The sequence below is a fragment of the Puntigrus tetrazona genome, chromosome 4, assembly GCF_018831695.1.
Source record: "Puntigrus tetrazona isolate hp1 chromosome 4, ASM1883169v1, whole genome shotgun sequence".
NCBI lineage: Eukaryota > Metazoa > Chordata > Actinopteri > Cypriniformes > Cyprinidae > Puntigrus > Puntigrus tetrazona.
The window spans coordinates 3806627-3825731 of NC_056702.1; the positions used below are offsets into that span (position 1 = coordinate 3806627).

The 19105-nt window shown below is 39.5% G+C and overlaps 1 protein-coding gene and 1 long non-coding RNA gene across 2 annotated transcripts in view; one reads left to right on the forward strand and one right to left on the reverse strand.

Annotated features, from left to right (window-relative positions):
* Window positions 1–18777, reverse strand: part of mpped1 (metallophosphoesterase domain containing 1) — a 31465-nt gene extending 12688 nt beyond the window's left edge. The window contains exons 1-4 of the mRNA XM_043237756.1: window positions 18302–18777; window positions 16903–17295; window positions 15988–16169; window positions 7349–7574 (exon numbers count right to left, since the gene is read on the reverse strand). Coding sequence (XP_043093691.1) covers window positions 7349–7574; window positions 15988–16169; window positions 16903–17069 — 575 coding nt within the window. The 5' untranslated portion in view covers window positions 17070–17295; window positions 18302–18777. The remainder of the gene's footprint in view (window positions 1–7348; window positions 7575–15987; window positions 16170–16902; window positions 17296–18301) is intronic.
* On the forward strand, window positions 313–1272 carry LOC122343347. Its single transcript, XR_006250756.1, has 3 exons — window positions 313–453; window positions 607–728; window positions 810–1272. It is a non-coding gene; the product is annotated as an uncharacterized LOC122343347 (long non-coding RNA).
* Window positions 18778–19105: the final 328 nt, after the last annotated feature.

Here is a 19105-nt window from a genome sequence, read left to right on the forward strand (position 1 = left end):
CAGCGGCTAATTCCGCCTGTGTAACTGCTGGACATTTTTTTTCCTCCCTCTTCCCTCTCTTTCCCACAGAGTGATAGTTGCCGTAGCAACCGTGGCAAATCTTCCTTTTCTCAAACAGATGTCCCATTTAGTTGGAAATTAGAATGTGTAAAAACCCAGGAGACTCAAATTATTTCCAAGTTCTCCGGGAGGAGGGAGACGGAGAAGAAAAGAGGAGCGCGGAAAAGAAAGGAGTGGCGAGGGAAGGAGAGAAAAAGAGGAAAAAGGGAGGGAGAGGGTTACATATCCTACTCCTCAGGAAGTGTGAAAGTGTGTTGATTAGCCATCGCTGTGGGGCAGCTAATTCTGACGCCCGACCACACGCCACAGCCAGCACTGAAGAGGCAGCAGCCGGAAAAAGACACGAGAGAGGGAGGACAAGATGAATGCAGGACGGCTACCAACCATTGTATGGTCCGTCTTTTGCTTAATACGGTGTATAATTTATTCTCTGGATTGTCTTTTTTTTCATTTTATGTCACAGTTGGATGCAGAACACGACTGATAAAGCGGGTGACGTGACGGAGAAGGATAGAGATAAGCTGAATTATCTTGTCCGCTTTGCAGGTAAACAGATTCAGCGTTTATGAGAACGTAAAGAAGCTCCCCAGAGACGCGCACACTCACGTATGTGTGAAGACTTGAGCGCGGTGTGAGAGAGGAGCTTCGCCTTGGAGACCAATTTACAGGTAACATCCAGCCAAGGCACCGAGCCCCGCAGTCAGTTGCTTTTAATAAAAAAAAAGTTGATTTTTCTATCGTCTTCGCAGCAGAATGACTGACACACGGCAATCGGAGCTGAAAAGAGTGGTGGAGCATTTGGTCTGCACCTTGAAGGCCCTTGATTCATGACAACATTCCTGAGTGAAGCAAAGCATTAAGCTACAAGATAACCCTTGGACTTGAAGTTTAGCACTTTTTTTGCTTTATTTTCTCCCCCCACGAAAAAATTGTTTGTTGTTGACGCTTTAATACATAAAGCACCTACGATTATGCATAATATGCCGTCATCAGGGTCAGGTATTAAAAAGGTTTTAAGTCAAGAATGGCACATTTGCTAAGAATAAGCCATGGGTATTTAAAACGTGGATCAAAAAAAGTTAATTGTGTTTATCTGTGATCCATACACATCAATGTATGGTTATAAATATATATAATATATTATAATATTATATATTTAAATTATGAATTAGTTAATTAAAGACTAACTGACAACAAACTGTTTTATTTTGTAAAAAATGTTAATGTAAATGTAAATGTTTTAAGTGTTACAACAAACCTAAAGCCACAGAAACCTACACAGTGTTCTGTGGCTTTAGGTTTTAGGACAAATTTGAACAGTTTTTATCCACTTCAAATGTTGACTGTTTAATGGCATCTTTTTTATGACTGAAGGCTAGTATCACTAATACCAAATAATACCAAGTAAGAAAAAAAATCCCTTAATATTTAATCATTGACTATAGCCAATAAATATTACATTATAATTATTATATTTTAACCTTTATTTGTCCTTAAAAATAACTAAAACAATCTTCACATAAACCCATTATAATAATTGTGATATTTCTAGGCTGCCTGTACTCAACAGAAATATACAGAAATTGAATAAAAGTTATTAAACTCTAAATATTAAATTAAATAGATCACATATAAATACACAATAAAGTAAATTACTAAACTACACATAAAGTACTAAGCTAAATACATCATACATAAAGATTACAAAGAATACAGTAATTAGGTTGTTTTGGATATATATATATATGGTGTTGCAAAAATAAATAAATACAAAATTAAATACAACCAGGACCTTTATAATTCATTAATACATTTTCAATTCAATTCAATCACATGACTGGACAACAAGCTAGGATTTAAAAAAAAAAAATAATAGTAAGGTAATATATGGAAGAAAAGAAAAAACAAATTTCTGACACTGACAAGTACAATTACAATTAAATTTGTGTCATGAAAATAAAACAAGCCTATTTTTCAGTTTGAAGCTGAAAAACATTTGGCCTGTTCATATATTGTACTATCTTGCTACCAAGCAGCCCGATAAAAGACTATAATGCTTATGCCTGAAGCCCAAGACATTAATCGTGTAAAAAAAGCATACAAAAAAATAGATCTTCCCAAAAGAGACAAGGTCGAATAACTTCTCCGTGTTTAGAGCGGCTAACTCAAGTGTGTGAGCGTGAGGGGTCTACATGACAGGACTAGGCCGCTCCGACACCCCCCTTCTCCCTCAGGCTTCTCAGATGTTAATTGAGGAGGTCCTCCTGTGGCCAGCCCTACATAGCCGAAGCGGTGAGCTCTTTTCCCCGTGGGGAGACACGACTGATACTGTACTAATCTCTCCACTCTTCTCAAATCACTCTCCACATCAGCCGCTACTTTAATTAATTCACACAGACGCGCCGACAAGGTCAAGCAGTTAAACGTGCTGTTTTATATATATCCACCACCACACTGGCCTCTTCCTATCCATCATTAGGCTCAGTTCCTCTTCTACTCCTTTTTAATCGTTCGCTTCGTCCAAATGAAGGGCCATTAATTAGCGTCTCGTGCCGCGTCCCCTTCATCAGTGAAGAAGAGTCATCAAACACAAGGAAGACAGGTACACCAAAACAGAAAAGAAGAGGAAAAACGCACATCCTCTCCGTCTTTCACTTTACTTTCTTTCTTTCTTTCTTTTTTTTTTGTTTTGATGAGCTTCTTTAATTGGGCCACTACAGAAGAGAAGCAAATCCTCAATAATTAAAAAATCTAATTACGGAGTCTTTTGCATCTCTGGCATTAATTATTCCTCGTGGAGTCGCTGGATAGCGAACATTTCTCCTATTTTCATTTCACTTTTACAAGGGGAAAAAAAAAATAAATAAAAAAGTCTGTTTGCTTCTTTGCGCTTTATCCCCTCCTCTTTTCGTTCTCTTCTCCTCCTCTCTGCATCTTTCTCAGGACAAACGCTTTAAAGGCGGCCATTGATCTTAAATAACATCATTAAACATGTTTAAAATCGCACACATTTGAGTTGAGCAGTATGACTAAAATACCATGTCATACAGAGATCCTGCTAGGTATTCAAAACGTAATCCACTGAATTAAACACTGAAAGCTAATTGAAATACTTTTTAATCTATAAACGTTAAACGCTATAGCAAAATCATGTCTACAATAACAGCACTGGCCACACGCCGCCTTGCAAACCTACACGCATATATGTTGGCAGCCAGGTGTTTGTCGGTGATCATCTGTCTTTGCTTATGGATGCCCCGCTGTGCTATATAACAGCGTATGAAGCCCCCTGCTGCCCCTCAGAGCAAGAGAACGAGACGGACAGAAAGTGATTGACAAAAATGTTTTACACTTAATCTCCTTTACATTTAATGAGAGACTGACAGAAAAGCAACAACCTAGCGGGTAGCACAAGCTCTTCTCTTTTGTCATTTGCAAATCCTGTTCCATCCCTTTTACGTTGTCACCTCACTCTCGCTGTTAAAGCTAAAACGTAGCTTTTATATAAATTAGAGCACAATTTTGTGACAAAGTTTAGATATCAGTTTGAACTCTAGAGGAGACGTGAGACTGCTAGTGTCTTTTTTCTCTGGAGAAATATAAGTCTTCCACTCGCAATCTTAAAGAGAGCCCATTTACAGTTTTTTTTTTCCTGTGGGTATTCCAGCAGTGCAACAGATTAATTTTACAGTACAAATTCCTTTCCAGTATGAATTAAATTGCAGTCACTTCCATTCTATTATAGCGTGTACTATTCCGGACGATGTTTGAAACTTTGTATTGCTAGAATTTCTCATTTTATCGTCTCCTTGTGGCGATCACTTGGATAAAAGAATATGCTACATTTTTTAATGAAAATGCATCACAAAAATGCATGCGACAATAAACGTTCAAAATAGTATAGCGTGCCACACTTTTGATGTCACGTCAGCTATCTAAATAAAAGTCCAAAAATACCTCTTTTGTCTTTGCCCACTGTGCATATAAAAAGCCAAACCAAACCATCGCAATCGTATTCACCGTCCAAAGTCTTTTCATTTCAATGCAACTTTATTTTAATCTCCTGAGTTTAAACGCACTTTTCCCAATTACCTTCTACCTGCTCTTTTACCGCCGTTGCGTAAACATTCAGCTAGCAGCTTTCCAGTGACGGTAACCCCCCGCAGGGCGCACAGGATGTGTTTGTGTTCACCGAGCATCATCGTGACTTGTCACCGCGTCTGTGAGTAACCATCCATACGAGCGGATACGAGATGTGGGAAAGTTTAAAGCCGTGTATGTGCTGCGTGTTTAGCTCAGAGCTATACGTGCTGTGGGTCCTACACATTGTTTGTGCTTCACGCTCTCTGAAAGGGACAGCCATCCTTAATACTTCATCCACCCACACCGGCTCACACACACACGCACACGCACACAAATAGGCACAAACGCACCACGCGTCTCTGCATTTGCAGATCTGCGGATGACAAATGACTTGTAAACTTGCATTAGCGTCAGCAGAACAGAAAAACACGCCACATGTTCCCCCCATGCAGTTCTTTTCATTCCAGAATCACCGCATGACAAATAGTCAGGATTTAGGAAAGAATGCAACGTGCCAAGATCTCATTTAGCCCGGCAGAGAGAGAGAGAGAGAGCGTGTGCGTGAAAGTACGAGATTACGAGTAAGGATGGGTCCAACAACCGGCTAGTTGATTAGAGAGGTCGACTAGTCTCAGATGTTTTCTTATTTATCGTTATTCTTTTTTTCATCATTTGAGTAGAGATGCTTAACTTGGAGGGTTTGATACACTGCTGCTACAACCGTAGCCATATACACACACCATATAGATCAGAGTAGTTACAAATGGGCATGCCGCTTCGGCATTTTTGAGAATTGCCATGTGTATCGATATTTTCTTACACCCCTAGTATAAAATGTCCAAGCTGTGTTTGAACAAGCCCACTGTCAGAAACAGTGTGCCAAAAATCGACACCATTACAAACAAATGTGCAAATATTGCACAATTACAGTTACAAAAGCTTGTAACTGATCCTGTACCCTCAAAATGGAAAGATTTTGTACATTATGTACCACTAAAGGATGTGCATTAGTATCAATATGCATTCTTTAGTAACAGATAAAAGTACAAAGGTGTACTGCCCCAGTAACCAGCTTTGGTAAACTGAACGCAGGAAGGAAACTGAAAAGCAAAAAAGAACTTGGGCCAGAAGACGAGAGAGATGAAGAGAAGTGTTCTGATGCTGCTGTGGTAAAGTCGAGTTAAGTCAAGTCATCGTTATTTATACAGCCCTTATTACAATGCAAATTGTGTTCAAACAGCTTTACATTATTAAATAGGTGTGTCTTTCTCTTCTGGCCGGACAAAACCAGCAGTTTAAATCCAGGTTGCAACTGAAACAGAAACTAATTCCTGTGGTTTGTCTCAATGGCTGTCTGGGGGATGAGGTCTTTGGAGTAGATCAGTCTCTGGGGCACATTTAGGTCTCTACTGAATTTCTGAGCAGCTGGATGGACAGAATACAGTTCCAAAACCTGCTGCCTTCTGCTGACATAGACAGTTGCCTTTCAATGTGACATTTTAACTGAAAAGACTGTGTGAAAAGTGACTGACTTGGAGTACTTACATATTAGGAACACAATTTTTTCCCACCCAGTTCATTCTAGGATCGTTCTCTCCGAGAACGATGCATGTGATGATGAGAATCTGGGCAAAACAAGGTATCAAAAAATTCACCTTGACACTTAATGTATCTTAAAATACTGTACAGCCTCAGCAGACAGCTTTGGCATCAGCACAATAAATAAAGAAGCTGAAAAGTTAGAGATGAAGTAATAAGGAGATGGATGACTCTATTGAGAACTGCACAGATCACAGGCAGCCATCGCCCGCAGCAGCACAGGACTCGGCCCATAAATCCAGCGACTTAAAATCTCCACGGAGATGAGAGTTTTGCCACCCGGCCCCAGTGTGGCGGCACGTCTTCGGTGACAGGAGGACAGAAATGAATGTAGCACTAGATGGACTGACACAGGGGAGACGATGGTAAAAGACAGAGAGACGCACTTTCTGTCCGTCTTCCTCTATGGCGGAATGCTATTACCAGATCTCAGCAGTTTTATTAGGTCTGTACGGTGTAAACACACATAGGCACAAGCACGCTGGCACGAGACGAGGATTTCTGACAGGACATATCGGAGTGGATTAATTCTAGATGGTTTTAATCTAGCTCACGAGTTCATGACTGTTGTAAACACCATCAGCTTGACAAGCCACACTCACATAAATAAATGCTTATTTATAAACTTTGATGTTGTAAGAGCTTACTGTGATATTTTCAGAAGCCGCCTGTCAGTGAATACACCTTAGATGGAACACACACACACACACACACACACACACACACACACAGTTTACACATCTTTACGCATAACTATAAAATTAGAATATATCATAGACTTAACAAAATCATGTTGGTTGCTCACTACTAAACCAAACCCTAACCCCAAAAGGAAAACGTTTTGTAATAAAAAAAAAGACTTATTTAATAATAAATTGATAGCTAATGTAATAAATTAAGTATAATGTAATCATTTAAAAAATTACACTACCTGAAGAATACAAATAAAATAATAGTAAACAAATTAATAACATAAATATGTATAATGTTAATAATATGAAACATTATTATATTATTAATAATAATAATAATAATAATAATAATAATAATAAGTGATAACAATAATTCTTAACATTTATCATAATAATTATTGTAATTATTTTTAAAATATATTTTTGTCATGAATTATCAGTCAATTATTGCTTTTAATATAAACGTCAAATATAATTACTAAACACATTTTAGTTACAAAACAAAAACATTATTTAGACATCCGCGTGGTTTCATTGTGTTTTACGTTTCTTGTAAGGACATTTTTTGCTTCTACAAGTTAAGAAAAAACCCCCACACACGCTGTTGTGCAGGCCAAATTTAATTTGAAAACAATTACCTGGCATGCAGCTACAAAACATCTGTGTTTATACATAGAAGGGCCTACAAGTCACACAAACACCCATACTTATTCACTGGTGCAGAGGTACATTGCAGAACATGGAGGGTTGGCAAAAGAAGTGTTAACAAGAGAGAAAGACAGAATGAGGGAGGAAGGAGCAAAAAATGAGGAAGACTTGAGGGGGAAGGGACGACACAACAACATATGGTGACAAACACGGTGACAGGAAGACTTGAGAAAGCGCGAGAGAGAGAGAGAGAGAGAGGGACTCACCACGGAGAGCCGTAGATGCGGAAGCCCCTGACGGTAACATCAGAGTCCTGCAGGTAGATGCAGTTGGTGAGCAGGGACTGAACGTTCTCGTAGTTCTCCGGCTTGAGTTTGGAGGCCGAGGGAAAGTAGTAGAAATCCTGCTTTATCAGGTCCGCCATAAACTCCTGATCGAATGTTAGCTCGTGGTTCCCGGCTATAACGATTTTTATTTCATAAGGCAGAGTGCCTGAGGAAAGAGAAAACAGCCATCACGATAAAGCGCCTTGATTAAAAGATTGGTTATTTTTCATCATTAATTCATGTAAAGTTGGCATGTTAGCTAAATGCACGTTTCCCACACTTCTTACAAGCTCATTTTTTGGGGGCGATGGGGACTTTTACGAATCATTTTAAAGACAATCCACTCAAAAGAGCTAGGAGAAGTCTAAACGGGTATTACCGTGACGTTTTGCATAAATGAGACAAAATCTGCAGATTTTTGCTTTTTCTACACTGGATTTTGTGGAGGTAAAAATGTATTTCAATAACCAAAAGTGTTAATCAGAGCTTAGAGACTCTAGAGGTAGCTGAAAGCGTAATCGAATGGACCAAAATATTGAATAAACGAACACATAAGGGGAAGGGGGATGTGTAGCGCCGTGAATGACAGGCTGACGGATACTGTGTAAATCTGCGCTGCTTTCTGCAGGCACAGATGCCGAGTGGGCCTGCCAATAAGGTGGGCTACATCATTCTCCTTGAGGTATTAAGTTGGTTGAGTTTGCGTTTAAATCGGGAATCTTAAAGAACTCGTTTTCAGCTTTTCTGTGAAACAATGGAAATTAATATGGCACTTCATAATTCCGACATCAATAAACGCGCAAATATTATTGCTCCTCGTTCCACGGTCCCCGTTTTTTCACAGTTCTTTAAAATTTTCGGCGCACCGGGGAGCGAACCTGTCCACGCCTGACAAACACAAAGACAGTCTGTCCCCACAAATCTCCTCTCTCCAAATCGCTCTCCCCGCAGCCCTGCGGAGCTGAGGCGAAATTACGCCAAACATCTGGAAATGTTCCCTTTATTTGAAAAGTGTCATAAAAGAGATGAGATGCGTCAGAAAGTGTAAGGTTTGAGGTGTGACGGAGAGTTCAGTCAGCCTGTGTTTTGACAATTACGCAGCCAAGCGCGTCCCTGAAAAGCGGCAATTAAATTGTGGGCGGGAAGGATGTGGGGGGTGCTGGTTTTGAGGACCTGCGAAAAAAATAAAAAATTTAAAATGACGGAGCGCACACACATACGGTCCCCTGCACATGCTTATGCTCAAAACGTGTGACTTAACAGCAATTTGCTTGACACTTAACACACGCACGATACTCCACGGCACCTCTAAAAATCTGCGGCCATAAGCACAATTTTACCATCGCTGGGAGATGATCGTAAAAGTAAGACATGGGCAAAACTTGAGAGTTTTATGCGTGTACGGCAGATGCTTCACAAGAATCAGCGCAGGAGTTTTGGAGATTTAAAGCCTCCTTCTAGAGGCGAAGCTCTGAAATCTTTTATGGTTGCTCAACACTTTTGTAATATACGTAATAAAAGAACTACCTTCCAGCTCAATCTTATGCTTTACCGTGATATGATTAGATTTCCAAGCAGATTTAAGAGGGTTCATATCTTCCAATGCTCATCAAATCCATAATTCAACATCCATTTCCCAGACAGCTGTCAATAAACCCTCTATATTGCACAGCTCTGAAGAGTACTCCATTCTGATTGGTCTAAGCATTTTGTTGCACGATGCTACCTTAGTTTTATATTTCTTGTATCACTATGGAGTCTGTTTCTGGTACTATAATAAATATTTAATATATATTAGACAAATATGTCCATTGAATGCTGTTCATTTTTGCCAAAGAAATCACACTAGATCATTTACTTCAGGATCTTTGGTTTAAAACCCAAACATTATATTTAAAATGATCTAGCATGTAAATATGAAATAAATAATTCAAAATACTAAAAATACAAAAATAGTGGTTAATTAGATGCACAGCCTGTCAACAAAAAAATTTTAAAAGTTGATGAGCCTGTTTATCTCGTCATCTTAATTATGCACTCTTATATGCTTATTTACTTTGTGCAGTATTATTTTCACTTAGCGTTGCTTTTCCTCGCCATCCACAACCTTGTTTTTTGGGATCACGACCCACCATTTCTTCTTCTGCTCATCTATATTCTCACCACATATAGTCATTTGTTAACGTGCATCTTCGCATTCCAAAAAAAGATAAGTCTTCCATATTGTGTTTATGTCGTGCACCATCGGTTTCACATACATGTGTAGGCACTGCAAAAGTGTGAAAATCTCCCGGTGCATATGTTCATCTCCGTGCACTCACTGCGTTTCTTTTCTCTCCTTCTCGCGCTCCCTTTCCCTCTCATATAGATTCCACAAACGGTCCGACTCCTTCAAAGGCAGAATTACAGAGAGAATCACCATTTTACAATGGAGTCATTCTCTTAGAAACACAAAGCAAAAAAAAAAAAAAAAAAAAAAAAAAAAAAAAGCCTTTGGAAGCAATCAATCACACAAATACAAAACGCCAGCAAGAGGGAGGATGGAAAAGACGAGCCCAAAGCTTTTGTGATGAGAAGGAGCGGGAAACGGGAAAGAAAAAAGCATGCCGATTTCAGCCCAAAACGCCTAATCCGGACACACGGACGAGTGTGTGCTGCTTGTTGTTATTAGTTTCTATCTTCTTGGGCCCTTTGTCTTTGATTTCAAAAGCACTTTCAAGGCAGCAATAGCTTAAATTTCACTGTGAATCTGACAGACAGCTTCTGTTCTTTTCACTTCAAAAAGAGCGCAATTAAAGTGGATGAATGCAGGCCTGTGCATGTTCACACAGACACATACGTGCAGCGAGAATAGCATGTTCAACAACAACACACACACACACAAGCACTTGCTATACAAAACATTTCACTCTTATACATGTCTTGTGAGCTGCAACATTGACATATTTGTATGCGTGTGTGTGTGTGTGTGTGTGTGTGGTGTGGACCATTAGAATCAGGGTTTTTATAGGTGCATAAGCCCAGAGGAAGTGTCCGGATTTGAGTGCTATTGTCATTTCTGTTCTGGTGGGTGGTCTTTGGACTTTGATGGAGCAAATCCTCCAACCTCCAAAATTCAGAGCTCATTCAAGAGGATTATGGTGCTGTCTCACGCTGTGTGTGTGTGTGTGTGTGATGCTGCAGACGTTCCGCGAGACGTTTGCCACCTACGTGATACGTGCACTTTCTTGTAAGTTGGCTGGCTGAGAAAGTATCAGCCAACGACAGAACTGTGCATTTAACACATATGCCAGCAAATGAAATTTAATCATGGCACATTGTGAAAAATAAATGGAAAAATCAAAGAGCTTGAGAGCGCATGACACTAAAAGATTTTGTCATATTTAGGTAAAAGACAAAAAACATTGCAGTTTCAGTTTTAAACTGTCATGCTGTCATGTAGCATTTGCAGTGCATTCACTTTAGATGAAAAATTCATGTCACTACAATACATCAAAGAGAAAATATGAAAATACCTGCCTCTCTTTATAAAGTTTCTCTGTTTATCACAGCGTTCATCGTTCAATATTCGTATTTCGAGTTTTTTGAGACTTCCTATACATCCAAAAGTGAAGACAATGGTGCTGATTACATTTTTGGTTCAGTTTGTTTTAAAGAGCATACTGTAGATGATATCAGAATCCAACACTGTGACTGTAGTGGTGCTAACTGGTTGATTTTTGATGAATGCAGCTTCATCAAAACTGTATAAAATTCCAGCCTATAAAACAGTCATATTGTGCATATTTTTAAACGGAATTTTGTTTTTCCAGAAGCCCATAAAAATTTTTTTTTTTTTGCTAATGATTATATTCATATATCATTTTTAACCGCTCTATGAACATTTGTAACTGTTACCGTACTTTTAAGATGTCTATATCACGTAAACGCCCTCTTCTTATGTGAAATGGCTAGCAATGCTTCGCTGTGTGAGCCGTGCGGTTTTTGGCTCGCACCATTCCACACTTCGCTACTTTGCAAAGTATCAGCAAATTCTTAAAACAATCCGTGAAATGTGCCACTCGAAGTGTAAAGTTCAAATGTGGGCGGCCATGTGTTTATTTATCTGAAGTTAAGGAAGCACAGAATAAAAAGGTTTTTTTTTCCAGCTTAGTTTCAATAGAAGACATTTTGGACTGTGTTCTAAAAAACAGAGTTCATGTTTTCATAGCGCATCAAACTCTTTTATTTTAAAAGATCAAGGAAGATTTGATTTCTCCTGATGTGACCCCTTTAAAGCACATTTGTGACATCTGATTTATTTAGTGCATGCTTCTCACTTGTTTCAACCATTCGCTTCTCCCATTGCCTCTTTTTAGATCTTTTTTCGGTCCATAATCCCGGCTCAACAGAAAACAGTGACGCTTTGAAGAAGTGGAGTGAAGAATCTTTCTGCCAACGTGCACAAACACACAAACAGTGTAGGTGTTCTTTGTGTTTCTTCATGTGCCCATGTGAAATGTAAACATACAGTATTATAAGGAGAACACACACACACACACACACAGTATCCACCCATGCATAAGCATTCAGTCTCAAACACACAGGTGGCAGGCCACAAGGTGAGAACATAAACTGGATCTGTGCATAAAACTACATGTTTAAATATATTTTTAACATGCCTGAGATACAGAATTGAAATGACAATCATCTATTTATGTACTTATTACTTTCTGTCCAGGATGCTTTTATTTGTGTTTTCTTGTTTTTACATTAGGAGCAAAAATTTGAGTCAGCAAAATACTTGAAGAATTAATTGTATGGACTGCATTTGTAGTGTAGTGCCTTTATTTCAAAATGACAGAAATAAACTTTTTGGGCTAGCTATTCTATTACGTTTTAAATTAATACTGCACGTAAAAAACAAGACAAGCATTTAAGAAAGACAAGACGTTACACAAATGATGTGCAAATGATGTACACACACAGGTCCACAGACGCAAAGTATTCAACCACAAAACTACACAAAGATTTCATCTTTTTCTGAGATTGCTTTACACTTTAAGAGAAAAACCGTAAAGGAGTGTCAAGCTTCCTCGTTAATAATCCACAGCTAAACCTTCAGCTGAGTAAACCCATGGCAGGGAGAGGGGAAAAAAACGCAAAAAAGAGAGCTGTAGAGCTTGAAGGGAGAAAAAGGGAGAGCACATTAAAGTTTCATGACGGTTTTCTCTCCAGATACAGACCAGAGAGGGAGAATGGAGGGAAAACTCCAAAGTTGAGAGGAGAGAGAGGGAAAAGAAAAGGAGTGAGAAAGGTGTAAACTTTTTTCCCAAGATTCTTCCACCCCACACACTCAAACGCACATCTCACACAGCCCACGCAGCTGTCACATCACCATTGGGCTAATCTATTATTCATAATGTGGACAGGACAGAACAAGACGGAAGAACTACCGAACCTTCCTGACCCGAGAGAAAGAAAAGCGTATTAACCATTTCAACCTGCTTCTCTAACCCAGGTCTGCACATAATGACTTCCACACGGAAAAAGTGCATGTGAAACAATGCAAGAAGAAATTCAGCTGCCTGTGCCACAGATTCTCTTAAACTCACAGAAACCTCCTGTGAAAAAGGAGTTTGGGTGCTCCAACGAGCAAACTTCATCCGAAATTGGACTGGACTACTACTGGAGTCTGAACTGACGTAACTTACTATAACTATTGATTGTATTCTTCAGCAAAACCCTGCCAGTACAGCAGATTTTAGCCTTGTCTATGATCTCCAGAAAGGTTGTAGTATCACTTGTTATTACTGGGAATTCATGTCAGATTTTCCCTTTAACGCAGTTCTTTAAAGATCCAAGAAATGATCCTAAAGCATGTTCTCCGGTCGGTGTTAAGCCCGAAGGATACAAGAGAAAGACAAACGCGGTTTCTTGCACTAGTACAGTTGTTCAGCACGCAAATACAAATGATTCAAGACTGATAAACACAAATGGAGACCTGTGAAGATACGGATTTGCTTCAACTGCGCTTCGACACATTTATATAACAGGACTTTTAATTCGTGAACATCTGTACTCGCTAATGGTTAGTTCAAATTAACTGGTTGGGCAAATCAGACAACGCTGTAATCATTTTCACATGAGTGAAAAATTTGCATTTTTGTCATCTTGTCAAAACACTTTTCATAAAGAAGAAAAAAAATGTAAAAGTTATGACCAACAATTGTTAAGAATGGACATCTACAGGTCACAAGAGTGGTCAAATTTCAATAAGGTTTGTCAATTAATAAATCTAATGAATCGCATGTATGTAGGAAACCCTATAATTTAAGATAAAGAAACCACATTTTGGCAGATTATCATTCAAGGTGAAAATCGAAAGTAGATTTATTTTAAACTGAATATTGGACACGAACAAATAAGGATAAAAGTATTTTTTAGGTAGCCCAAGTTCATCTTTTTGGAGTAAAGCTAAATTAAATGGATACCGGACCACGCGCCCCCACGAAAAAAATGCATATTTTTCTGTCATAACGATGAAGGAGAATAAGTGTCAATGTTTTTTGCTAATGTTCTGCAAAGAAAACGAAACGCTGGTGACAATGCAGTTTTGTCATGTTTATTCATAGCTGCTAAAGAAACGATGTCTCTTTTTTTACATAATTTGTAAATAAAGGTGTATCACTCTGCAGGTCAATTTTAATGTGAGCTTAGTTTTAGAGCCAGTTTTCAAAACATTTCCTATGAGGAGGAGAAGCCTCATTTGTGTGCATGTGCCACGCCGAGTTGAAATAGCAGGAACATTTTATTATTTTAATATTAGGCTAATAAGAACAGGCCTAGCACTAATAATAGTTTTATGCAGTTATAAGGGCATGATATATTGGAACAAACCTAAAACGTGGCTTTAGAAGACAACAAATTGTTTACTTTTATATCGTAAGTCTATCAGTCCATAGCAATCTATTCTGCAATGTGTTTGTGTATGCAAACACACACGAGATAGACATCTTTTATTGCTGTGACACATCTTACTGTTTATTTCCAGTGTCTCACACCATTTTATAATAGCATTCCAGCTGTGCTAAACACACAATATAGTAACAATTATGACAATTTTTACCCTATGATGACTAGAGTTTATCCACGTTATCAATACACAGATTCACGCACTTCCAAAGCTTTTTCCGAGTTGCTTTATTGCATGCTGTATTCACAGCGCCTACTTCAGGGTCTAAGGTGACGCGCTATTATTAAAGTACCCCCAACTGCCTAAAATATTAAACCTGACAAGTTCAAGCAGTCGCGAAGAGCCCAGACGAAAAAAAGAGGAAACGGATTCAGCAAAAACATTACAGTGTGGAAGCAAAAAGGAGGAAAAAAAAATATACAACTGCCAAGGAAAAAGGCCATGAGACTAGGTTGAGTTAAGAGCATCGCCACATGAGGAGGTCTGTGCGAGACTGTGTATTTGCGCACACTTTAAAGTGTTGTGAGGTAAAAAAAAAAAAAAAAAAAAAAAAAAAGTAAAATCATATCTCTGAGGATTGTTGCTGGATAAAGAAAGGAAGCATGTGCGCTGCGAGTTCTCTCAGATACACAGGAGCAAAGATACAGAGATGAGAAAAAGAACCAAGTTATAAATATTTATACAGAGACAAACGCGAGAACAAAAGCGAGAACTTCCTTTTTGGCACAGGGACGGCGTGCCAGAAAGAAAGAGAGAGGCAGGACAGCAGAGAATCAATAGCGGGAAAGAAGATGAGACACACGAGCGGGAGTCTTAATCTGACTGGTGTCTCCTGCACCCCGCTGACTAACCTCCATCCATCCAGATCTCCTGCTTTCTATTCCCTTTCCTGAAACAACACCAGTCATCCTTCTGATTCTCTTTAGTACGGAGCCATCCTCATCTTTTTGGACATATATATATATATAAAGCATCACGACAATGACCTCTACGTGCTTCTGGTTTGTAAGAAAATCATCATAAATATCCATATTCTACTTTTGTCGAAAGGACTTTTTGATAAAAGATCACTGTGTTTTATTTCCTTCAGAGATATAAATAAACAAAAAAATAAATAAAAATAATCGCTTGAGTTCATAAATTAGGCAGCTTTATGAACAATATCATTGACTTGTAATATATCTACTGTAGCTGACATTAAAAAGCTATTCGGAACGAGCCGTTTCGCATCTCGGTTACAACAAACAGTATTTTTGGACTGGTACTGTACGTTTTCGTACTACATAATTCATTATTTCAAAAATCTAGGCTTCTGCCGATTTTGAACATGCAACATTCACAGATGCACACACATCCCACATATCTCGCATGTTCATTTATTTAATACTTTGGCTAATGTGATTGTGCTTTTGCTACAAATAAGACGGCAGCTCTCTCAGTTCTCTGTTAAACGTTTCATCGCATTTGTATCCACAAAATCAAAGCAGATTTTAAAGCAGATTCAGCCCTGCGACACTTTTAAAGATGCAATGATCCTATAAATGCATCGCGCTGCATTACATAATTTAAGTCACCGACAAAACCTTCTTAAGGAAGAGAACAAGCAAAAAAAAAAAAATCTCACCGAGCCAGTCGTTAAACTTCTTGACTTCGCTGGGCAGGCCGAGCTCTGTGAAGTCTCCAGTGTGCAGTAAGACGTCACCGTAAGGCATCTGAATAGTGTCAGTGCGCGAGTGCGTGTCAGAGATACAGACAAACCGCGTGTAGCCCGGGGGCTTGGGGGTGTCATGGGGTAACGGATCTACCCTGTGGAGAGACAGAGGCGTGGGAATACGTAAGGTTATATATCGTTCTCTCACGACTTCGCAGTTGTATTTGCAGAAAAGGGTCTCTGAGGGACATGGCAGAGTTTTGAATAAGAATGGCCCACTTTAGAGCATCTCCTACTGGGTCGACCACACAGACTCTACCGGCGACACACACACACACACACACACACACACACACACACAGGTACCAACTCACAGACAGTCATACACACTCACGAATATATGGTAGTGGCCTGTTTTCCTTTGTAAATTGGCATAAATAAAAAGAAATAGAAACAGTGAAACAAGGCCCATTCAGGGGAAAATAATTTACTCTTTGAACTATAATACAATTAAAAAAAGAAACAATGATGCAAAATTCTTCAACAAATTCAAATATATATATTAAAAGACAATAGTGTCATTATTAAAAAAAAATTTGGTAAGGAAGCCCCGAATCATGAAAAATATTTAGTTGACATGAACCCAATCGGGCGGGTTTTTTTTGTGTTTTAAAAACGCAACGGTAGCAACAGCGCTCTAAAGGTAATGAAGATCTCCTGAGAGAATTTTAACATGCAAACTGTCAGCTAAAGCAAAGCGTGCTGTCAGAATGCAAATTAAAGTGCCGCTGCTAAAAATCTGAAATGGAAAAGAAAGAAAAAAAATGCAGAAGACAACTAGGACAACTAGTCAAGCGCATGCGATTCTTAAATTTGCGAGTTTCTTACATATGGACGTGAGGCGGCTGGAAGCGCCCCTGGTTGATGTTGTAGAAGGTGAAGGCTTGAGTCGGGTTGGCGCTGTATTCGTCCACTTCCACCACCCCTCTTCCGCTCCTCTGAGACTGTTGCTGCTGTCGTCGGGCTGCCATGATTTCGGAAAGTGTGAAAGCCATGGCAACACACACACACACACACACTAACGCTTTCTCTCTCACACAGGCGCACTTGCTCGCCGGTGCTCGCTTAAAGGGCTTCCAATGGGGTGAGACTGTCTTGTGCAAGTTGTCGGGACGGGTCCCGGACCGTATTCAGCGGTTGGCCCACCGTACAGCTCCGCTGCTGGGACAGTGAGCCTGCATGCCTCCCCTCAATCACAGCACACCAGCGGCCACAATGCACCTGAGGGGGAAAAAAAAGGCACGAGATGCAAGATAAAGGGAGATGAGAACGGTGACAGCGGCATATTATCAAAACCCACAATCAGACGTGCGGCTGACGGCGGTGTGTCCCACTCTCCTGCGTGTTAGCGCCGAGATCTTACACAAAGCCATGGTAACCATTCTGTCACGATTTCTGTCTAACAATAGAGTTCCCTGCACTTTCAAGACGGCAGAAGAAGAAAAAAAAAAAGATGCGACGCAACAGAGACAATTGTTTGGGAAGAGAGAGGACACAAAAGCCCTCTAAAAGAAAGGGGAGCTAAAATGTTATTTTGAACTGAAATAACAAGGAGGAAAGAAGCTGAAAGCTTTCTGCAGTCAGAGAGTGCTGAAAAAGACCTCAAAAAAATTGCGATACGATTTTTTTTTTTCTACATAAAAGATGGATGATGACTAAGCAAACTAAGTAAAAGCACGTAAGCTGTAAGTAATAGGAGGAGTAGTGAAAATAAAACTAAATAAAATATATTGAAAAAAAAAAAAGTATTAAAAAAGTAATGTAGGATTTAGGTGTTAAAAGAGACCATGCAAGTATTTTGCCTTTTATTTAAATGATGAATATCAAGGTATTCAGTACTACATGTCAAAAGATCATGTACAAAAAATAACACAAACGTACTTGCTGGCATTTTTGTGAGTGTAACATGGTTCACAAAAAGAGACTAAATTAATTAGCAGATCTATCAGCTTAACCATATGATAACTTGCTTTTCATTAAGCCTAATTTCACAAGGCGTCCTTTGCCAGATAAACACTGTGTGTGCCGTTAAGGATTTTGTTTAGATAACAAGAAATAAACCCGACACGACGCCAAAAATCAATCGCGCACGTTTAACAAGCGTTCAGGAACTGACTGTATCTATGGTAACTGTCTCCGCTTCCCAAACAGACGAGCGTCGTTTATAATCATCCATGCATATTCAAAAGATATGCGGTGCTGATTTACATAGCAGAAATATACTTACCTGTGCAAACTCAAGAGTCTGACGCTGATAGGTTTTAAAGACGTGCAGGTGAAGACGCCGGACTAATAACCGGGGAAAAAAGAGCTCCCGTTTGCAGAGGCTCGCGCTGGTTTGTTTGAACTGAAGTCGCGTGGTGCCCCGGTATGTGTGCGCGTGTGTGTGTGTGTGTGTGTTTCACGCGGTCGGAGACACTCCCCCTCCGCTGCTCCGGATCCTTCTCTCCTCCTCTTGCGAATCCCACTATGGCCAGGAGCTTTCAGTCGTTTAACTTCCTTGACGATCACAAAAACGCCTCTCGCAGACGCTAACGGATTTTGTTGTTGACGCAACTTGCTACCGATTGCGCCATTCGCGACGCATTATGATATTATATTAGATAATATATGTGTCGTTTCGTTATGTTATTTGACAGTTCTGTGCGCGATTATTTGTACTTTAGTAGGTTGTCCATCGCTGTACGCGCCTTAAACGCTAAGGCGCGCTTAAACTGAAATCTTGCTCGGCGGAGTCAGAACCAGCGTCTCCCGTTCAGCCAATCAGTTTGTCAACGTCACGTGCGTAATTAATATTCATGAGACGATCCGTTCTCGTAGCATAACGCGTTAGCGCTCCACTCAAGCCAGTTGTTTCAGTCAGAGAGGAGCGCTTAATATTTAATATTATATCTGCCATCTATATCTATAGCTTATCTGTGCTGTCTAACCAACGATGTTTTTTTTTGTCTGACCTTGACTTTGAAACTTAATCACAGATAAAGGTGTACAAATCAGTATCTGATAGGTAAAAAAAATATGAATATTAACC